General features: G+C 38.2%; 1 protein-coding gene across 10 annotated transcripts in view; it reads left to right on the forward strand.

Annotated features, from left to right (window-relative positions):
* The window catches only part of EBF1 (EBF transcription factor 1), a 286,812-nt gene that overhangs the window by 250,755 nt on the left and 16,326 nt on the right, over window positions 1–19,731 (forward strand). For all 10 annotated transcript variants that reach the window (XM_080398542.1, XM_080398538.1, XM_080398539.1 and 7 more), the window contains one exon: window positions 1,274–1,362. In XM_080398542.1, coding sequence (XP_080254668.1) covers window positions 1,274–1,362 — 89 coding nt within the window. The remainder of the gene's footprint in view (window positions 1–1,273; window positions 1,363–19,731) is intronic.

Here is a 19,731-nt window from a genome sequence, read left to right on the forward strand (position 1 = left end):
GGTGCAAGATATATTCATAATAATTTTGTAGGCAGACCTTGTGCAAGAAATAATTTTTGCTATTAATAAGCTAAGACAAAACAAGAAAAATTTTAAAGTGACCCAATAATAATAATAATAAAAAAATATATTTCCTTCCCACTGAAAAAAAAAAGCTGAAAATATAAAAATCCATATTGGAGAAAAATATTTTTTCATTTAACTCAAAAAAATTGCAAACAAATTACTGTGGAAAATTTCATCATCTCTATTGGCATGGGAGAGTCAAGATGCGCTGTTGTTTAGAGATGCTTGAGAATGCTTGACTGTTGTTCCAGTTCACCAAAGCACTTAGGAAATTTTAAGCACATGTTGGAGTCTCACTAACATCTGAGTTTTAAAGTGATCATATGACTAGAAATATAGCTAGGAGGTCATTCAGTGCAGTCCTCTGTAATTATAGGCATTCATATAAAAAACATAATATGCTCAAATTTGCTTTGCTGAAAGCAATGGGTTTAAGTATGTGCTTACAGATAAGCATGTGCTTAAAGGCTTGGCACAATCAGAGCTTCGATTAATGGAGACAGACCAGCATTTTCATGAAGATTAAAGTGTTCCACTTCCATCATTTCTCTCCTCCATTTTATTGAACAAGGACTGGGGAAAGATGAACTAAAAACATACTTTTTTTTTTCTTTCTTAAATTCATTAAATCTTTTGGATCAGTTTAGTGCTGATCAGAGCCCGAGCTGGGCTGCTGAAGTTGGTGACAATGAGTAAAAAATAAAGCCTCTGCCAAGACAAATGCCTGTAGCTCACAACAAAATTATATGTGATCATTGCACATGGAACGTATTAAATGCATAATAGAATCTGGAACAAGAGAGACTCCCTAATAGTTACTTCTTTTGTCTTCCAATCACAAAGGACCTTCCTCATAATACGAAAGCAGGAAAAATCCAGCAGAAAACATAAGGTGCAAAGTATTTATACAATTAATTTCACCATGGCTTTCAGAGGTAATAATTGCTTCCTCTTTAGAAGATGTATGCAGCCTCCCCGGTTTTTCCAGTTACCTTGACTTAGGAACTCAAGTGGGAAGGTTTGCGTTGCTGTTTGAACCAACCTCAAGCAGTGTTTGAACCAAGACTTGGTAGTCAGTGCCAATTTCAGTAAAAGGGAATTTTGCTGGGATCCTTCCTTGGTCTTGCAATGTGTTGCCAATTGTTACAGTGCAACGGCACCTGCTTGCTCTGCGTATGTCACATCACGTTGTTTGTCGTTGTTTCAGCTCTGAACGAACCCACCATTGACTACGGTTTCCAAAGGTTACAGAAGGTTATCCCCCGGCACCCTGGTGACCCTGAACGCTTGCCAAAGGTCAGTACAAAGTTTGTTGTTTTCTTAAATATGGTAAAGCTGATTGCTGCATGTTTTTGTTTGAAAGGGGAAGAATCTGTAAATGTAACGGTCCCGGTTTGGTACCCAATGCGGATGAGCTGAGACAGAGGCATGATCAATAAAGCCCAGTCAGCCACTGTCACTGTAGGCTTATGAGACTTCTGTGACTTTCTGAGTCCCAGCTAACTCAAAGAGCTGTTGCCTTTCTTAAAAGCAAATCTTACTCTGTTCTGAAATACTTAACGAAGAACACATTTTCGGTTGGTATTTTGGAACCTGAACAGCTTATTCATAGAAGAATGACTCTTCTTGGTTTTGGTATCACAGTAGTACTTGCCAGTATAATTTTGAGAACTTCACCATTGATAAAATCAAGTTATTTGGATCTTCAGGGAACGTGTGTCTGCTGCTGTTGCACCATGTATTGGTTTAGGATATTAATTATTATATATGGCTTTATTTCAGGATTGCTGAAATAATTAGAGCAATGCATAATGAAGTGATTTGGTGTTTGTTCCCAGAAAAATTAGTGAGAGTTTTTTGTTGATTTCTGTCAAGTAAAAGATGATGAAGAAACAGAATAGTTCACATAGGCTTCTAGTACTGCTGTCTTGTACTGTGAAAATGCTGTCTGGGTCTGCACTCACATCTGTTCTTGCTACCTTGCCATACTGTACTTTCTCTGGTGAGAATTTGTGGTGAATTTTGTGATATACTGGAGAAAGAGGTGGGGCATTTGAAAAAGTGTTGTGCTTTCCACAGGAACCCTGAGCAATAGCATGCATGAGCTGGAGTCGCTGTCTGTGCATTTAGGGCACGTACACCTTGCCTTTGTTTTTAGGGCAGCGAAGCTGGTGAAGGGTCTAGAGAACAAGTCTTATGAGGAACGTTAAGGTCATTTAGTCTGGAGAGGAGGAGACCTGGGGGGATTTTATTGCTCTCTACAGCTGCTGGGAAGGAGGCTGTAGGTAGGTGGGCATCAGTCTCTTCTAATTAACAAGCAACAGGACAAGAGGAAATGGCCTCAAGTTATGCCAGGGGAGGTTTAGATTGGATGTTGGGGGAAAAAAAAAATCACTGAAAGGGTGGTGAAACATTGGAACAGGCTGCCCAGGGAGGTGGTGGAACCACCATTCCTGGAGGTGCTTAAAAACCACATAGATGTGGTGCTTAGGGACATGGTTTAGTGATGGACTTGATAGTCCAGGGTTATCGGTTGGACTTGATGATCTCAAAGGTCTTTTCCAACATAAATTATTCTATGTGACCAACTTCCACCATGTGTTTTATCTACTATAGCATCATGGCTGTTACTAAGTGAGCTGGAGAGTCGAATAGGCCAAGTGTGTGTTATTTGAAGACCACCGCCTTTGACTGGTGGAAAGGAAGATATGAATTTTCAGACCTGAGACGCAGAACAAATTGGGTTTGATGCCTCAGGCCAGATCCCTCGAATGATGCACATCCAGTATAGCGGTGGGGTAAATCTTGTGACCTTTCTTCTGTAGCTTCCTTGGCCATCAATAGACTTTCATCAGGGATTGTTGTGGGCTTTGATTAGTTAAATTTCTAGTGTCTCAAAGGTGAGAAGATTTCATGAACAACATAACTTCCTTTGTTTTATATCTTGACAGAAATAAAATTCAGTATGTGATATTTTTACAGGCTTGTTAAGCCTTTTATCTTTGCCTAGGAAGGCTGTAGACTGTGGTTTTAGGGTCAATGATGTGTTGTCCTTCCCTCTTACCACCAGTGAAACATGCTGTCCTGGAGAGTTACATTTTACATTGGCTCTGTTCACTCTCTACAAGCTGTCCCTTTCTTTGACTTTTGGATAGATTTGCAGCAGGACACAGCTTTCATAGGTTGTCAAATTTCCCTCCAGAGATGCAACCCTTTCCAAAGAAAGAGAGCATCCTTATGTAGGGGCTCTTTCATCTGCATTGTGCCTCTGCTACCAAATGTGCAGATATTTTTGGGGGGGATAAAACCTGTTTCTCAGAAAATAGAGCCCAGCCTTCACTATGCATTAGGCATTCGCAAAGCCCAAAAGAAACACTGCAAAACTTCCCTGAACCCAAAGTTCCAGCTGATTAGTAGATGGCTGTGGCTTGCCTCCAAATCAAGAGATTGAAGTAAAGTAAGACTGAGCAATTCCAAATTGGGTTGCACAGCTGGGGGCTATAGTACATCCCCAGCTTCTGGAGGTATTGGGGTGCCCTTCTGACACCTGTGGCACTGAGGGGGACCCCAGCGATGCTCTTTTGTGCTGATATGGGAATGCAGCCATCAGGCTGAGCACCTTCCTCTTTCCCATTTAGACTGAGGCTGTTACCACACTGATAACCACACACTCCTGCTATCTAGTGTCACGGGACACAAAAACAGCAGAAGGCTCCATCTAGCTCCATATCCTGATTCCAACATTTAGCAGGTATTTATGGATGGAGTATGACAGTGAGGGTTAGTACCAAGTCATCTGTCCCCTCATATACCCTCTTTGCTTAATGTGTTTATTCTGAGTATCTTTTCAAGTTGTTTTTTTAAATCTTTAAATCAAGGGAAATTGTGGTTATATATGCAGAGGTATGATTTGATGGCCTAAAAAAAAAGTTACAGCTTAAGGAAAGAACAAACTCAGGGAAGAAGCTGGTATCACTATGCAAGGTTAGAGGGAAACAGGATGAAGAGGATCTTTTTTTTTTTTTTTTAACTTTTTGTCTTTGGGTAATTCCTTCTGTGCAAGCTTGAAGGTTGGACCTCAAGTTCAAGACTCATTAATATGCCACGCACAGAGGCTGAATGCAGCAGGGGTTGGCACATGTCGACTTCTGTATTTGAGGCACTGATGGTTCAATTCCCAGCATCGCTTGCTGGCTCCAGGATCATAATCAAGGACGCAGTGAGTCTCTGTGCTGGGTGAGCAGCGCTCTTCCCCATGTCATTAAACCAGGAAGGGCTTTGGCAGTATTCCACTATAGACAATTCTCAGTGGCTACTTAGAAGAGAGTTGGAAGCCATATGGCTTCCACAGTGGAACCACGGGCAGAGAGGGCAAATTTAGCAGAGACAGAGAGACAGCAGAGAGGAGAGCAGTGGTTAAAGCTTTCAGTATCCTTGCCTCCATTTCCCCCATTGTCCTGCCAGTTCATCATAACTTTCTGTTCATTAAAAAGCTTGTATTATGCATTAAATAAATAAAACAAAACACATTTCTATAAATGCTGCTAGGGTTTGTGGCCATTATTCCATTGAAACCTACTGATGAATTAGAGATCTTTCAAGAAGCAGCAATGGTTATAATTTTTGTGTTCATAAGGGCATGCAGTCCTTCCCATGGACCAAGAACATTCTGCTGTGTGACTTATCCCTGTAGTCAAGGTGAATTGCTGAGACCATCAGGTGAGTGTTAGCACATGCTTTACCCCCATGAGCTGAGAAGGTAACAGCCATATCTGTGTCAACAGGCATTTCTAAAACCATTGAGGCTATTTGAGAAGTTTAATCTCCACTAGTTTAGAATGACTGGTTTCAGAAGTGTTCATTGTTCATGCTTGGGATGAATTTTTTGAAATGTTCCAGCTATCTGCTGGAAGTAGGCAAAGAAAAAAAGTGAGATTTTGATTTTTTTTTTCTGTCTCCCAGTGCTTCAGTAGCCAAATTCCAGCAGAGAATGTTCTCCCACAGTGGGGAGAACAGGAGCACCTGGGAACTAGGGTCTTTGGACTGCTAGACCAACAGTTGATGTGTTTAAAGTAAAAATGCAATATATAGTTTCTGGAGAAAAAAGAGTGGGAGCTGATGTTGGCAGCTGGGCTATGGAGCTAGCTATGGGCCAGAGTTGTGTTCCCTTCTTGTACAGAGCAGGTCAGGGAAAGCAGCCAGTGTCGGGCTGTGACTAGCAGATGTGCATGTCTGTACATACACACACACGCAGAAACACATGCACCACGACGAGAGACAGGCAGTACAGAGGTGGTGGGATTAGCACCCAAAGCTTGGAGTGAGATCAAGTACCAGGAGTGTGCTGGGCAGTATAGTCTTTCCTTTCTAATACAGACAGGAGGCAGATCAGAGGAAACAAGAGATCTCTGGGGAGAAGTGAAAAGAAATACCACGATGCTAATGTTAAGAAATCGTACTGTTGTCCTGTAGAAGCAGTCAGTAGAAAGCCTGCCTGTGGAGCTGGGGAATAAGCCTGCACATGTGTGTGCAATTTCCCCGTCTCATGTGTTTGTATATGTGCACACAAATATACATGTGTTGCTGGTTTTTGCATACATAACTGCAGTGGAAATCACTAAAGAGTTCAGATCACAACAACATGTTGAGTCTACTGAGGTTCATTCATGTAACTGCCCTACAATCCTTAAAATAAATCCCTGGCAGATACATTGTGATTCTGCAATTTTGTTAAAACTCCACAGCTATAGCTGTAAAACAGTTTCAACTGTGAGCTAGATTTGAAACACATCCATCCTAAATGATTTAATAACAACGATTCCTCTTTATATGCAATTTCCTAGAATTTATTTGCCATTTCCACCACTCTTACAACTCATCACTTGTATTTAAATTAAGCTCAAGACTGTTCACTCTGTTGAGAAGCAAGTCATTGCATCAGCCCCCTCCATGATCTGATGTCCTCTTCCTCCCAGTCTGTTGCTTAAATGCTCTGTCTAGGACACCCCTTATCCTGAAAGGGACCTTTACTTTTGGTTTCTCTTCATGCAGATGAAGGTGGAGCATGTCTCTGTCTCTCACATGCCTCCCTGCTGAGCAGACAGCACACATAACCAGGTTCCACCTTCCCTTTAGCTCCTTTCTCTGGTCACTCGTTAGATACACAACACACACAACACACCAGACATATCCCCACCTCCGCATTTAAGACACTCATAGAGGACAGGTGGTTATTGGGAACCAGTGGCTGGCAAAAGCAGTTGTCTTTTTCCATAATGAGATCCCACAGATCTGCCCTTTATCCATCATGACATGGATATTGTTTATATTGCAAATGAAGGTTGTCACTAAATGTGGGTGGGTTGGCCCAGGCTTGCTAGCAGAGTTTTGAAGAGCAATGAAGTCAGGGCAACTCAGGTTTGCTGCTTCAGACACAGCCGATGGAAATTCCAGAAAGGATCTCCATCTGCTAACTCAAGATACTGCATTTTAACTTAAGTTAGTAACTTTCAGCTACGAAAACACATATTTTGGGGTTTTTTTTCCCACCCAGTGCAACAAGAGGGCTGTTAGAAGACTTCTATACTAAGTATATTCTATACTAAGACTATAGAAGACTTCTATACCTAGTATATTCTATACTAAGACCACGGGCAGGAAGGGAGAGCATGTGGAGAGGAGCTGTTGGACTTCATCTGTATAGCAAGGAGGGCATGAGATATGCTTGGTGGTTTTTACACTGTACTGTAAAATTCATAAGAATGTGAGACCAGAGTTCAGGTTGGTATTGAACCCTTAACAGTTGGGTTTTTTTCATTTCCTACCAATTTGGGCATTTAGTTGGTTGAGGGACTTGTTTAGTTTTTTTGGCAGTTTGGTTTTGAATTTATCCTACTGAAAACGTTCAGGGAGAGAGATTCAAAACTATTGAGAGGAAGATGACCAAGATGCCTGAAGCGGCTATGCAAGTATCACCTTTATGGTGTGGTGCAGGTCAGAGGTATGTCTGGGAATATGCAAAGGTTCTGAAATGAGAGAGAGCTGAGAGACCGAGCCACGCTGCTCGCTGAAGGGCAGAGCCACATACAAATGGCTGGCAAGGAGCCCTTTCCTTTCTGAAGGTCAACGGCGTGCATACACATTTCAGTGAATTTTCTTTATAAGTGGGTCAGCATTTACTCAGCAAATGATTAGAGCAGATGGTGTAATTTAGAATCTATGACAAAACTTTTAATAGATCAGGGCTAACATGATGACAAGGAGCTCTGTGCCATTCTTTGTTCCTGATTTCTGCTTTGCCTTGGGGTAAAAATCATGCCTGGGATTGGATTTTCTAGTCTGCACATTCCGTCTCAGCAACTTGAACCACTTGTTTGAACATCCTGTAAGAGGGATCCCCACGTTTCTCTCTTCCTGTATCCTTATTGTTATTGTTTTTAAATACAACAATTAACTGAGGGTTCCAGGAAGGTACCAAACAGGTAAACATGGTCCTTTGGAGGAGCAGAGCTTCTGAAGGAAAAAGCCACAGTTTGAAGAAAGTAACAAAGGCTGCATTTGTGTATTTTGCTCCACGGAGCTGAAAATATCTAGTAAATTGATCCCGTGGGAGTAATAAATACACATTACTTTATCTTGTACTTCATGTCCTATACCCCTGAGCCTTGATAGAACAACACCACTTAATAGACTTAAAAAAAGAGTAATTACAGTCATTGGTTGTGTGATATTTCAGCCCTTCCAGCCCTGCCTGACCTTCTAATTTAGCTCACCGTGTCTAACTAATGCATTTATATTCATCTTTTATGAAGCATGTGTAGTACAAAATTGACTTTGCAGCCTTTAGCAAGCTGTCTTACCAGGTTTAGGATCTGGTTAGTACAGCTTACTGTATAGCATATGTACATTTACAGCAGAATCTTGCATGCATATGGTTCTGATCACCTATTACTTTTTATCCTTTTGGAAATAAAATAAAAAATATTTATTCCATTTCATCATCCCCTCCCCTTTTTAAAGCTTTTATTCATTGCGGCATTATTTACAGCTAAACATGCAGGCAGAAAGATGCAAGCATTTTTAAAATGATTACCACTAATGTTTCTACTTGTCAGAAGTGCTTAAATTTTCCTGCACTTCATCTAAAAACTTAGCACTTTTACCTTTTAAGAATTACAAATTTCTAAGATCTTACCAAGCTGATTTACAAACATAGCTGACAGTTTATGATGAATGATGTTGCAAAACGTACAAGATGTTTCTCTGTCATTTCTGTGCATGTATATATTAAGAAGAAGATTAAGGAGAGAGAGAACCCCCCTCTGAAAGAAACCCTTGAGTTAGAGAGCACACGCACAAATCTCTCTCCTGCGTTTCCTCATAACTTCCTGCTCACTTCACTCATCCAGCAGAGCACAATTGTTCTCTGTGCATTTTCTCCCACCATATGGTATCCTCATTACCATACACTAAGGGTCCATATGGGGAACTTGTGAAGTGAACTGTATTCATTTTAACTGCCAGATGAGCAGCCTTTTGCTTTGCAAGCTTAGCTTAAGTCATCTGCTGTCTTTATGTTGTTATGGCAACACGGCACCAATAAAAAATTCTAATCTACTGTAAGTGTCTGGGATCACAGTATTTTAAATGCTTGCCGTAACTGTCCTCAGTGAAGATGCTTGTTCTTTCGGTGGGACAAAGGGTTATTGTTAGCTCCAGCAGGTGGCAGTAAAGAAATTGTTTCTTTTTTTTTTCATCTTTTTTTTTTTTTTTTTTTTTAAATTATTATTTTCCTTTTTCCCTATCTTCCCTCGCCTCCAAAAGTCATAGCATTACACAACATGGTCAGTCCTCTACATTTTCTGGGGGTTCTGATGCTGAGGGTGGAAATGCAGGTGATGCTTTTAAGTTGCAACTCAAATGCTAAAGGTAGTAATGTGTGAAACTATGGTGGCAGCTCATGCACTTTATTGACAGAGATCCAGGCTCAAGTCCCACTTCCCCAGGATTCAGAACCCTCTGTAGCTACGCAGCTAGTTTGGTTTTGGGGCTAGGTTTTAGCTACATTTCCAAACTCCTGAATCAAACACAAAGCTAATTAAGACTATCTTATCGTAATGGAAGTAGGCAGCAGCATCCTTAAATATAAATCATTTTCACCTCTGCAGGCCACATGATACGTTGCATCTCTGTCTCTCTGTCTGTATTGAAAGTGAGTGTTTGTAGTCTCAGTTCATCAGTTCACATTAGCCTCATGCTGAATATTTAAACACAGAACAATTTGAACACACCATGAAGAGAGACAGTGACTGCACTTTCACTTGGAACAGCAAGAGCTCATCTAATAATAATTTAGTAAATCAGCCATTTAGTGGCTCAGTTGTACACTGTATTGTGCCAAATAATATTCAGTTCAACTGTATGCTGGTGAAATTGAAATCCAGACTCCAGTCACATGGCACTTTTTTGCTCAATGGAGAGATGAAATGGAAAATCACCCTCCCAACAGACTGTTTGAATGTAGTGATTTATCAAAAATATAGCAGACTGACAGTATAAACAGCATTTGGTTGTATGTGGTACAATCTATTCTAATTAGGCTTTTATTATTGTGGTTTCTTCTGCACCGATTAATTGATATTTCAGGATTTGCATTTGCATCTTCAGTTTGGTTTATGTATGGGCAGAGAGCAGATAGGCGTAGTTACTGCGGAGCTACAGCCCTTGAGGGCCCAGTCCTGTGGGAAGTGTGGTGAGACCTTTCTGGCTGTATTTTGAGCCCTGGCTCGCAGGGAACACCGTTCCCTTAGGAGCAATGGGGAAACGCAGCTGCTGCTTTTCCTTCTCGTGAAGCGCCATGTATGTTACTTCATATCGTGAAAGCAGTATCAGATCAATTTCTTTTCCCTGTTTAAGGCTATCAGGATTTGTAGGGAGTGGTAAGGTCTTCTATTAGACTAACTGATATAACTGGAAAAAAGCAGAGAAGCTTTTGGACACCCGAGCCTTGCCTCCTGCATGCTGACTGCACCTTTTCTCGCCTGTTATCAGTGGATCCAATAAAAGATATTACCTCACCCTACAAAACTTGCCTTGGTTGTAACCGTAGACCATTGTGACTTAAGCCAAACAGCTACACTTTAAGGCTGTCTCTGATGAAGATGGGGGAGAGAGAATATTTTCCTAGAAAGTATGTTGTGAAGTTTAATTTGTTCCCATTAAAGCGGTGCTTTGAGATCTTTGAATGCAGGGCATTGCAAAAGTGTGAAGTAATGTCTATAATCTCACCTACAGTTTCCATTTCTAGCCCAGTTTTAGGTGTTATGCAGGGGTTTACGTGGTGATGTAAAATATGATTGCTGTGTATTTCGCACAACACAGTCCAATTGAGTAGCAGAAAAAGCATCCTCCTAACCATCATGATGCCATTTAGCAGAGAGTGCTGGAAGCAATAGGATGCCTGTTGTCGTAATTCTTCTAAGAAATACAGAGCTTCACAATCTATACTCAACTGCTGACACTAGAAAACTCAAACATTTTGGTAAAATGAATCAAGCAGTAATGTTTCTTTTATGAGATCTCCTCACAGGAAAGGAAGGTTTGGCACCATTTGGAGATCAGGCTCAGTGATCCATCATAGCAAAGTCAGCTGTCCTGGCGCGTCTCATAGGTCACTCGATCGAACCAGTGGCTCTTACAACTGTATTATTGCTTATGGAACAGTAATTGAGGCACCATGGTTAAAAATTACCTGGTCTAATAGGCAGTGAACAATTTGCACTCAATACAATTATAAGCCAAATCATTCATTTCATAACACTTGGACTAATTTATTTGTTGACCTTTTAATATCCATAGCTCTTCAGTAGTATTAACTGCAACTCTGACAAAATCTCTTGTTCATTTTACTTTCATTGATTTTTTTTTCCATCGAGGCAATAACAGTTGTTTGAGTACAACCTTTTCTTTCTGTTGTAAAAGTCAATCATGTAACTTATGTTGATATAACTCAACTGGACTGAAATGTCCTCTAAGTACAATAGCATGCAATCTCATGCTACTTGTATAAACACGGATATGCATTTTGGATTTATTTTAAAGAAGCTTTTGGAATATATTTGTGGCTATAGATGACAAATGATATGCTTGCTGAGTGGAGAATGAAAACAAAACACAGAAGCATTTTTTTAAAGCAGTGCCACATATGTGTAACACGTATTTTGTTCATATATTATGGGAGATCTAAGAGACAGAAATTTTGGAATTTGACTCTGTTAAATTTTGTTCTTTAGAATGACCTAAGCGTCTTTAGTAATAATGCTATATCTGTAATTTCATCTGGACATAGCATCTTGTCTGGAACTCCTAACATTTTACAGAATAGAGGTGGTTAATTTTTCCAGAGATGATCTTCTGACAAGTGAAATGTGTGTAAAAGTATTTTTTAATCAATAGGAAATAATACTAATATTTTAATAATATGAATTGTCTTCTTTTTTTTCAGCTTTAAACTAGTGAGAGCTAAGAGTTTTTTGATAATCAAAAAAGTTACTGAAATATTGATACATTTTGAAAAATCAGTGGCGAGTTTTGAAGCACTTCCATAAAATCTGTTGGCGAGTGACAGTGGTGATCTCTTCACTCACCACTGGAAGAGGAGCCCTGGATTGTGTAAAGTGGTGCCTCTGCTTTTACACTGTGAAGGTGTACACAGAAGGGTAGTGTTATCTCGGTGAAATGTTGGATAAATTTAGTTTATTAATTACATGGTTATTCAACATTTACACCTGCTTTGGATAATTTCAGCTGAATTTTTAAGGCTGTAAATTAAAAATAATAATATCAGGAACAAAATATCTTGTGTTTCTGGTAAAGTTGAAAATATTTTAGAATATATTCTAGGAGGCATTTCATTGGAGTAGTCTTTCTGAGCCAAAGCCTCTTTGTACAATAAAATACTGTAAGTCCTTTGAACACATAGTTATAAAATACAGTTGTTACACATTTGGCATTTTATGCTTCCCTGGAAATTACCACTTGGTATCTACACCTAATCTATGGTCTGTCTTTTCATTTCAATTGGGTCTGAAGTGGTCCTTCGTTGTAATGAGAATGCCCCTTTCATGAGACTTCTTTTAATTATACCGATGATAAAATGTAAGTGAAAGTAGTCATTTGTAGGGGTTATGACTGAGCAGTGTTTTAACTGTAATACTAAAACCTACCAAAGTTATTCCAGTCTCTATTTCAACGTTTTTATGCACTCACTCTCCGCAGCACGGAGTGGAATATCGGTGTAGGTCAGAATTTTAATGTGTCTTATTTTTCAGTTTTCCTCCTGCTATTAAAAGTAACATGAACTCTCAATTTCTAACTACTAACGTTTCCTACCTTAAGCGTACAATCCAGAAAAGTGTGAGTTTCACAAATCTTACTGATATGCTGGAGGTTTTTTTGTTTGTTTTGGTTTGTTGAGGTTTTTTCCCCTTCATTAGAAGAAAATGTGGATGGGTCTTTAATTGCATATAGGTGAACACTTGGTTTTTACAGAACATAGCTAGGTTGGCATATTTAGGTATTTGTATCAATAAATGCATTAATAAAAAACAACTCTGAAAATTAAATGGACAAACCACGTATGTACAATTTACATTTTAATTGCTAGATGGCTCTGCTGATTTAACTCAGCAAACATTCTTGCTTTGTAATACCAAACATAGTTATATATCTCTATAGATTTAAATGAAGCCAAGTGAATTATGCCACCCAATAACTTCTAGATTGGCCTAATGGGAAAACAATTTAAAAGTGATACAAATTGACCTGTGTTTAGAAAGTCTTTGTGTATATAAATTATAAAAAATAGGTATCAGCCTGTCTATTTGCCAAGTAAAATGTTTTTCACTCATACAGATACATTGTGCCACACACAAAATCACAAGCCACATTTAGTCTTTTTTTAATCCCCAGCATTCCAGGGTTTTTTTCTAATGGGCACAATAATATGATCTATAAAATAGAGCTTCTAAACCAGCCTGTGCAGTATCTTTGAATGACAGTCTCAGAATTTAGTGTCTCTGTTCATTTTTCCAAATTCTTTTTAAGTTTACTTAAGTCCAGACCCTTCAAATAATTCAAAACATTCTTCTCCTTCCATAAGGGGACTTTGACAATTTTCCAAAAATATATGGTTATAAAATGGTCATGACAAGACTTTGAGTAATAACTCTTTTATTTTCTTCTTTTCTCTTGCAACTCTCATCTGCAGCTGTTTTCAAAAATAGGAATGTTAATACTATGAAGAGCAGAGGAAGAATTATCAGAAAATCTTACATGTGCAAAACAAAACAAAACAAAAAAAAAAAAAAAAAACAAAAGACCCAAACCTAAAAAGCTCATTAATCTCAATAATGAACATCTGCTTCACAGTATTGTAGATCCTGGTACAAATAGTTTGGGGTAAATTTTCAAATAAAAATATCTGAGGTTCCTATCTGAGATTGCTTTCTACACGTGTCTGAATATTTTGCCCGGGGACTGAAGGTATCTGTGGCACATGAGGAAACTTTATAGTGCAAAATGTGCTTTTAAGTCATTGTGTCAAACCTTTGAGGTCAGATCGAAGAATAGAATGTTTGTTCATATGTTCATGGATAAATCAGGAATAATCTTTTTGTTGTCTAGATAGACAGGAATAGTGTGAGTCATTGGAAAGTGGTGCAGAGGAACTGCCTTTACATGCTACAATAAATACTGCAGCCTTTGGTACAGCATGGAAAATGTGTTTGCTTTTGTGATCTTGCTATGTTTCAAAGTGAGGGGATCTGTCCTTAGATCCTCAGGGGGATCTTGCAGGAGAACCTGTGGGAAATGCTGTAGGAGATGCCAGAGAATTACCATAGTGTTGATTTCTTAATGACAGTGTTAGTAAGTCCCAAATATGACTGACATCTACCAGCTACCAGGTAATGTGTTGTAGGATGTGGATAGATATAAAAGTACTATATAGTAATATCTACCAGCCCTGCGCTGCATTCACAGAAGGTAGATCGGCCTCATGAGTAAAAATTTGACAGTTTTGAAGGTTCTTGCAGGTCGCTGTAAGTGCCTTTTTCTGGTAAACTTAGAGGTCTAGGGCGAGGCATACCGTAAATGCACTTGGGAGGATCAAAGTTCTACAGCTATCAGAGGGACGTAGATGTGAGTCATGCGTTCATGGTTGGATAAAGTCCACAAAAGAGGTGATCTAAGCACTGGCAGAGTGATTTTAGTTCTGCGTATCTCCTTTCACACACCCCACTCTTCTCCCTTTGACTTAGAGACCTAACATTAGCAGAGAACCCCAGAGCTTTTAGCAACAAAACTCTCCAAATTACTTGCCAGATGCTTCAGTTGATGATAATATGGTGGGAGCATCCAGACTCTAAAATGTCAGTTTATTCAAAGTTATTCCAATGCAACTATATTAATGCCAGTTTATTCCAGGCTACTGTGTATCTAGATGAAGTACACATCTGTGCTAGCTACTAATTCTGTTGCCATTGTTATGTGCCCATCATTTATGGAAATGAAGACCAGCAGAATGAGTTGTGTGGAGAGGCTGATACCTTTTTTTAGTATCTAAGAATACCCCGTTAACAGAAGGATAATAGGGGTAAGATGGGAGACTTGCAAGGACAGACTTACAGGTGATCATCATAATTTTGTTCCTTCTTTTGTCAGCAGAGTTTGCAACAGAGACTGTTTGAATAGGCTGTGTTTTCCCTATTGCAACGCATTTATCACCTTTGTGGTTAAGAGGTGTTTTAATCATCGATTCTCAATGTTTATGGCTAGATGCCTGCTCGCATTTGCACTTCAGTGTTTGTTCTTTCTGCTGCCTCATATAGGCTTTCTATATTTTATTTATAAGGTTGGCTCATTGTGGAGCAGGTGGTAAGGTCATGCATGACTGTTTTTAGTGCTGTAGATTTAGGCTGTGATTTTCAGTTTGGGTGGAGGCTGATGAGACTACAATGGCTTGGAAAAGCTAAGGTTCCGGCTCCCACTGTAGACTTATTTTCTGGAAGTTGCCACTGAAATTCAGTGGCAGGAATTCAGTGCACTTCCATCTTATAGGCAGCGGTAAACAGAAGGGGTTTTTTTACCCCTCAAGTGAAGTATGTTCTCTTTCTCTCTCATTTTGCCTTCCTGTCTTTCTAATGTCTATATGGTGTTTACTTCTTCAGTATGATTCAATTATAATATATGGAAACAATTCAGTTGCTTGTTTGCTAGAGAAGTTTTCATCTTTGTGTGAGTACAAATACCTTTTTAGTGAAATGGCCCTGTTATTTTATACTTCCCATTAGGCTGGCATAGTTCCCTCAGTTTTACAGTAAATGGAGGATCTTTACATTTTGAATGGCTTTTATGAGTCTTTATAAAACTATAATTGCTGAAAATGATACAATAATGCAGTGCTCAGTGTAGATGCGGAGAGAAGGGAGGTTCTGGACAGGCTGAAACTCTTGTATATCAAGCTAGATGACTGGCATTTTAGATCTGTGGCATCCTTCTAAATGGCTCTCTACCAACATGCTGGTTTTCCCATTGCACTTGAAAGAGGTGTTCACAATTTTATCTTTATCTATTAAAATATAATGCATAGACAAATTTCATGTGTATGCTTAAAACTTAGTTCTAACACAGATCTTTAACTAGCACATATATAGTTTCACCCATTGAAAATCAGAAGAAAAGTTTGAGCACAAATTATTGTAATTTTGACTTGAAATTTCAGAATGTGACCTTTGCATGGTAAAGAAGGGAACTGGAGTCTGATGTTCAGCGTTTTGACTCTGCAGAGGAGTGTTCTTGCAAGTAGCCATGAGAGTAGGAAGTTAGAAGGCAGAGCCAGGAGGTCAGACATAAGAGTCAAGGAAGTATGAATGACATCATCATCCCTAAGTACCCTCTCAGAAGATGAATGAGCTCTCTCTTGTATTACAATGCTAAAGAGCATTAGAAGGTGATATGATATCTAGACAACACATAAGATAAATGCCTCAGAGTATGCTAGAACAGCTTCTCCCCCACACCCTCCATAAGTACATAAATCCTTTGGTGGTCTCAATAATACAATATGTGGCTGATGAGTATTATGTATTGTGGTCAGCTTCTTCTTGACAAAATTCATTTAGATTTAAGAAATACCTTGAACATTATCTAATTTAATTACTTAAGCCGAATAAGAGTTACTCTAGATACCCTTTAGCTGACTAGACTCACAGCTCTTTTGGGACAGAGAGTGGATATTTTTTCACTAGTTGGTGAATGAAAAGTAAGGAGTTGTCAACAGAAAAAATATCCCATCTTTTTTAAAGCTGGAACAAAATGATTTTGTCATGATAAAACTTGAAATGCAAGTTTCATTATTTTAATGAGTGCCTTCTGAAGGAAGTGCATGCCACAAACAAAATGTGCAAAGTTGCTGTAATGTTGGTTCAAGGTACGTTCTGTCAGAAGTGGATTCAGTCTGAATTTCAGTCTTTGTGCTTCAAAACCACAGTCATTCAGCTATGATTTATATAATCTTTCCTACAATAATCTTGGAATGTGCAAAGCTGCAGCAGACATCACTACCCAACCTCCTCTTTTGCTTATGTAAACACCCCTTAGTATTTTCAGGAAGAAAATTTGATTAAAATACTTAACTGCATTCCTGTTTCAAAAATTTAAAAAGTAAAAATCACTCGGTATAATATCAGCTTCTTTTGGGGCAAAAAATGGACTCTGGATCTGTGGTGTGTAGCTGCATGGAGGGCAGATTTCTGATGCATGGTATTTAATCACTAATCTTTCCTCTCTTCAATATTTGCTCAATTGTTATTTTTATAGAACTAAAATGATGCTCATTTGAAATAAAATGCAAGACAAGAAGACCCTCCCTTTAGCTCTAACTACATGCTGCAAAGTCCTTTATTCTAAACCAAAAGCTGTCAGACTTTTAGCCTTAATAGAAGAGTGGATCTTTCTTGAAAAATGCCCCCATAAATTAGATATTAGCTTTAGTCAAACTCTGTCTCTCTCAGGAAATATTTCCACTTGCATATTCAATTGGAAGGACCTTACATGATGCCCACTTACTGCTATGAAAATCTAGGCTTCTGAGATGAAGGCAAAAAAAATTTCTGTGAACAAAAGAATATCTGGAATAACAGACCTTGAGCTTATGCAGGGATTTCTTTTTATAGAATGTGAGTTTCACTCACTTTTTGATATGTCTGTCTGCTGCTCTGTCCACCTATCTATCTGTTTATCTATCACCATTGCAGTGGTAACATGCAGTATCAATTGCATTTTAAACGATATAGATCTTTTATATTAGCTGTCCTTTTTTATAATACCTTTTACAAATTTAATCAATGCATTTTAATATACAATATAGTTTAAGTGCAATATACAATAAATATTCGGGCTTCATCTTAAACATGCTCTAGCCTTTAAATTGTTAAAACTGCAGTGCCCTTTCAATCTACTTACATAATGTCATAAAATATACATTTCAAGGTAAATGAAGTCAGCTACTTCAATTTAGTCCCTCAAACTGGTAGTAAATGAGAGGTTAACACTATGGTGCCAAACCCATTATTGAGTAAATTTAGCACCTTGGACAGCTCTGTAAAATCTTTATTGCTTTCCTGACCTGCTCGTCATGTTCTGTCTATGTGTTCAGTGGCTCTCAGCTCTGATTGAAAGGCAATATATTAGATCCCGAACACAAACATGCTCGGGGGCTGCTTCACTGTGAGCGTAATGACATGGAGGTGAGAACAATTTTCTGGTCACTGCAATCCAAGCACCTTGCAAGGTCTGTTGCTCTAACTTATAGAGGACTTTTGGGGCTCCTTTGTATGTCGAGTTGTAACAGTAGCTTCTATGGTAATTTAAGCAGAGCTGTGAAGGGTTTAAGATGGATTCAGAAAATAAGAAGTTAATATCTTGAGAATGTCTCTACTAGCATTTTATTTGTATTTTTAAACCTAGTTTGTGTCTATAAGAACTACCGTCAGCTCTGGAATAGAAGATACTACTATTTGACACAGGAGTTTTTGTGCAACATCTACTTTGTGTGATCTGAAAATGTCATAAAAAAGAAATACTTTTATTGTGTGAAAATATTGTTAGAGAAAGTATGAAACTCAAATTTACAGACTCTGAAAATGTTGAAAAAAATATAACCATTGACTGGCTGGGAAAATTGAATGCTACTTGTCAAGCATATTTCAGTAAACCACCATGGCAATTAGTTTTATTTACATGCAATATGATATGGCATCAAAGAACTTCCAGTGTTTAAGAAATGCAATATATTTGATATTAGGTAGAGCGGCTGTAAGATTCCATGTAATTACCTTATTTTTTAGCATGGTCTTCAATCTCTTTTTAGATGCATTCTAAGGTTTTTAGCTCAGCATTACATAAATAACTATGATTAGTCAGGTAGAGCAGAAGTGACTATTTAAACTTTCTTTTTTTTTTTTTTAGTAATTTGGCATAATGACAGCTTAGGTTAACAATATTCCAAAGCAGTTTGTGGGCTCTCTATCACATTCTAATTTTCCGTTAGTGAAATATATAGTGCAAACACTTTCTACTGAAGTGAAATAAATCCTAGTTTGCAAAGTCAAACACCTGTGCAGTAATTTTCCACCTAAAATCATGGATTGAAAAAGGTAACATTTTTCAGTAACATCTCTATTCTTCTCTAGTTTGTCCCTCCAGTATGAGGCAAAAAAGGGCAACTTAGTGTTTGGATGATTCTGGTAAAGCAACAAGGATTGATTGTACCTGGAATTTGTTTGTACTCTGTCTGTCCATGATTGTACTGGTAACTGTTGTGGTCAAGGTACACAAAAAGATCCCAAAACAACAACCACAACAGAAAGAAAAAGAAAAAGAAAAGAAAAGAAAACAAAACAAAAAACAAACACACCAGAAAAAGGCTGTAGCAACTTAACTCCTCAGGATCTGTTTCAAATGCAGTGACTTAAAAATCCATCAATTATATATTACATCTCACTTCTTATGTGGAAAATAATTTCAACGTGTGTTCTGAGAGAGGGGTGTGTGCAGCAGAAGGTAAGCCTAAATGTTTACTGGGAGTACAAGAATCCTCCATCTCATTTTTGAATTTAGGACATTATATATGTCATAAGTAGTTACTGCAGTATGACAACTATTTTATCTTATATTATAGAGAATTTAAAATTGAAAAAAATGCTAATATGCATCTAAAAGCTTGTCATTTGAAGAGTTGTTCAAGGATTTTTGAAGAGGTTATGGTGACAGCAAAATGAATGCAATTATATCTCTATTTTCTGATCAAAGTCTACAGTATATGAAAATTGAGCATTACTGTTTCTTTTTGGTATAAAATATGGCTATTGTGTAAAATATTTTAAGTTAAAAAGTTTAACTTTGTAGAAAACTGTAAAATCCTTAGAACTGGTACTATTTTTGTAAGCTACCTGCAGAAATATGCCATGGTGAATAGGATTGTGTTAGTATATTAGAGCAATACTTAGGGATTGGGAATTACAAAAATACATTGTTTTTCTCAAAGGACAGTCTCGACTGGTTTTGTTCAGGCAATTGGGAATCTGCTAGATGTTTTGAAATAAT

This window comes from Falco punctatus (assembly GCF_963210335.1).
Source record: "Falco punctatus genome assembly, chromosome: 8".
NCBI lineage: Eukaryota > Metazoa > Chordata > Aves > Falconiformes > Falconidae > Falco > Falco punctatus.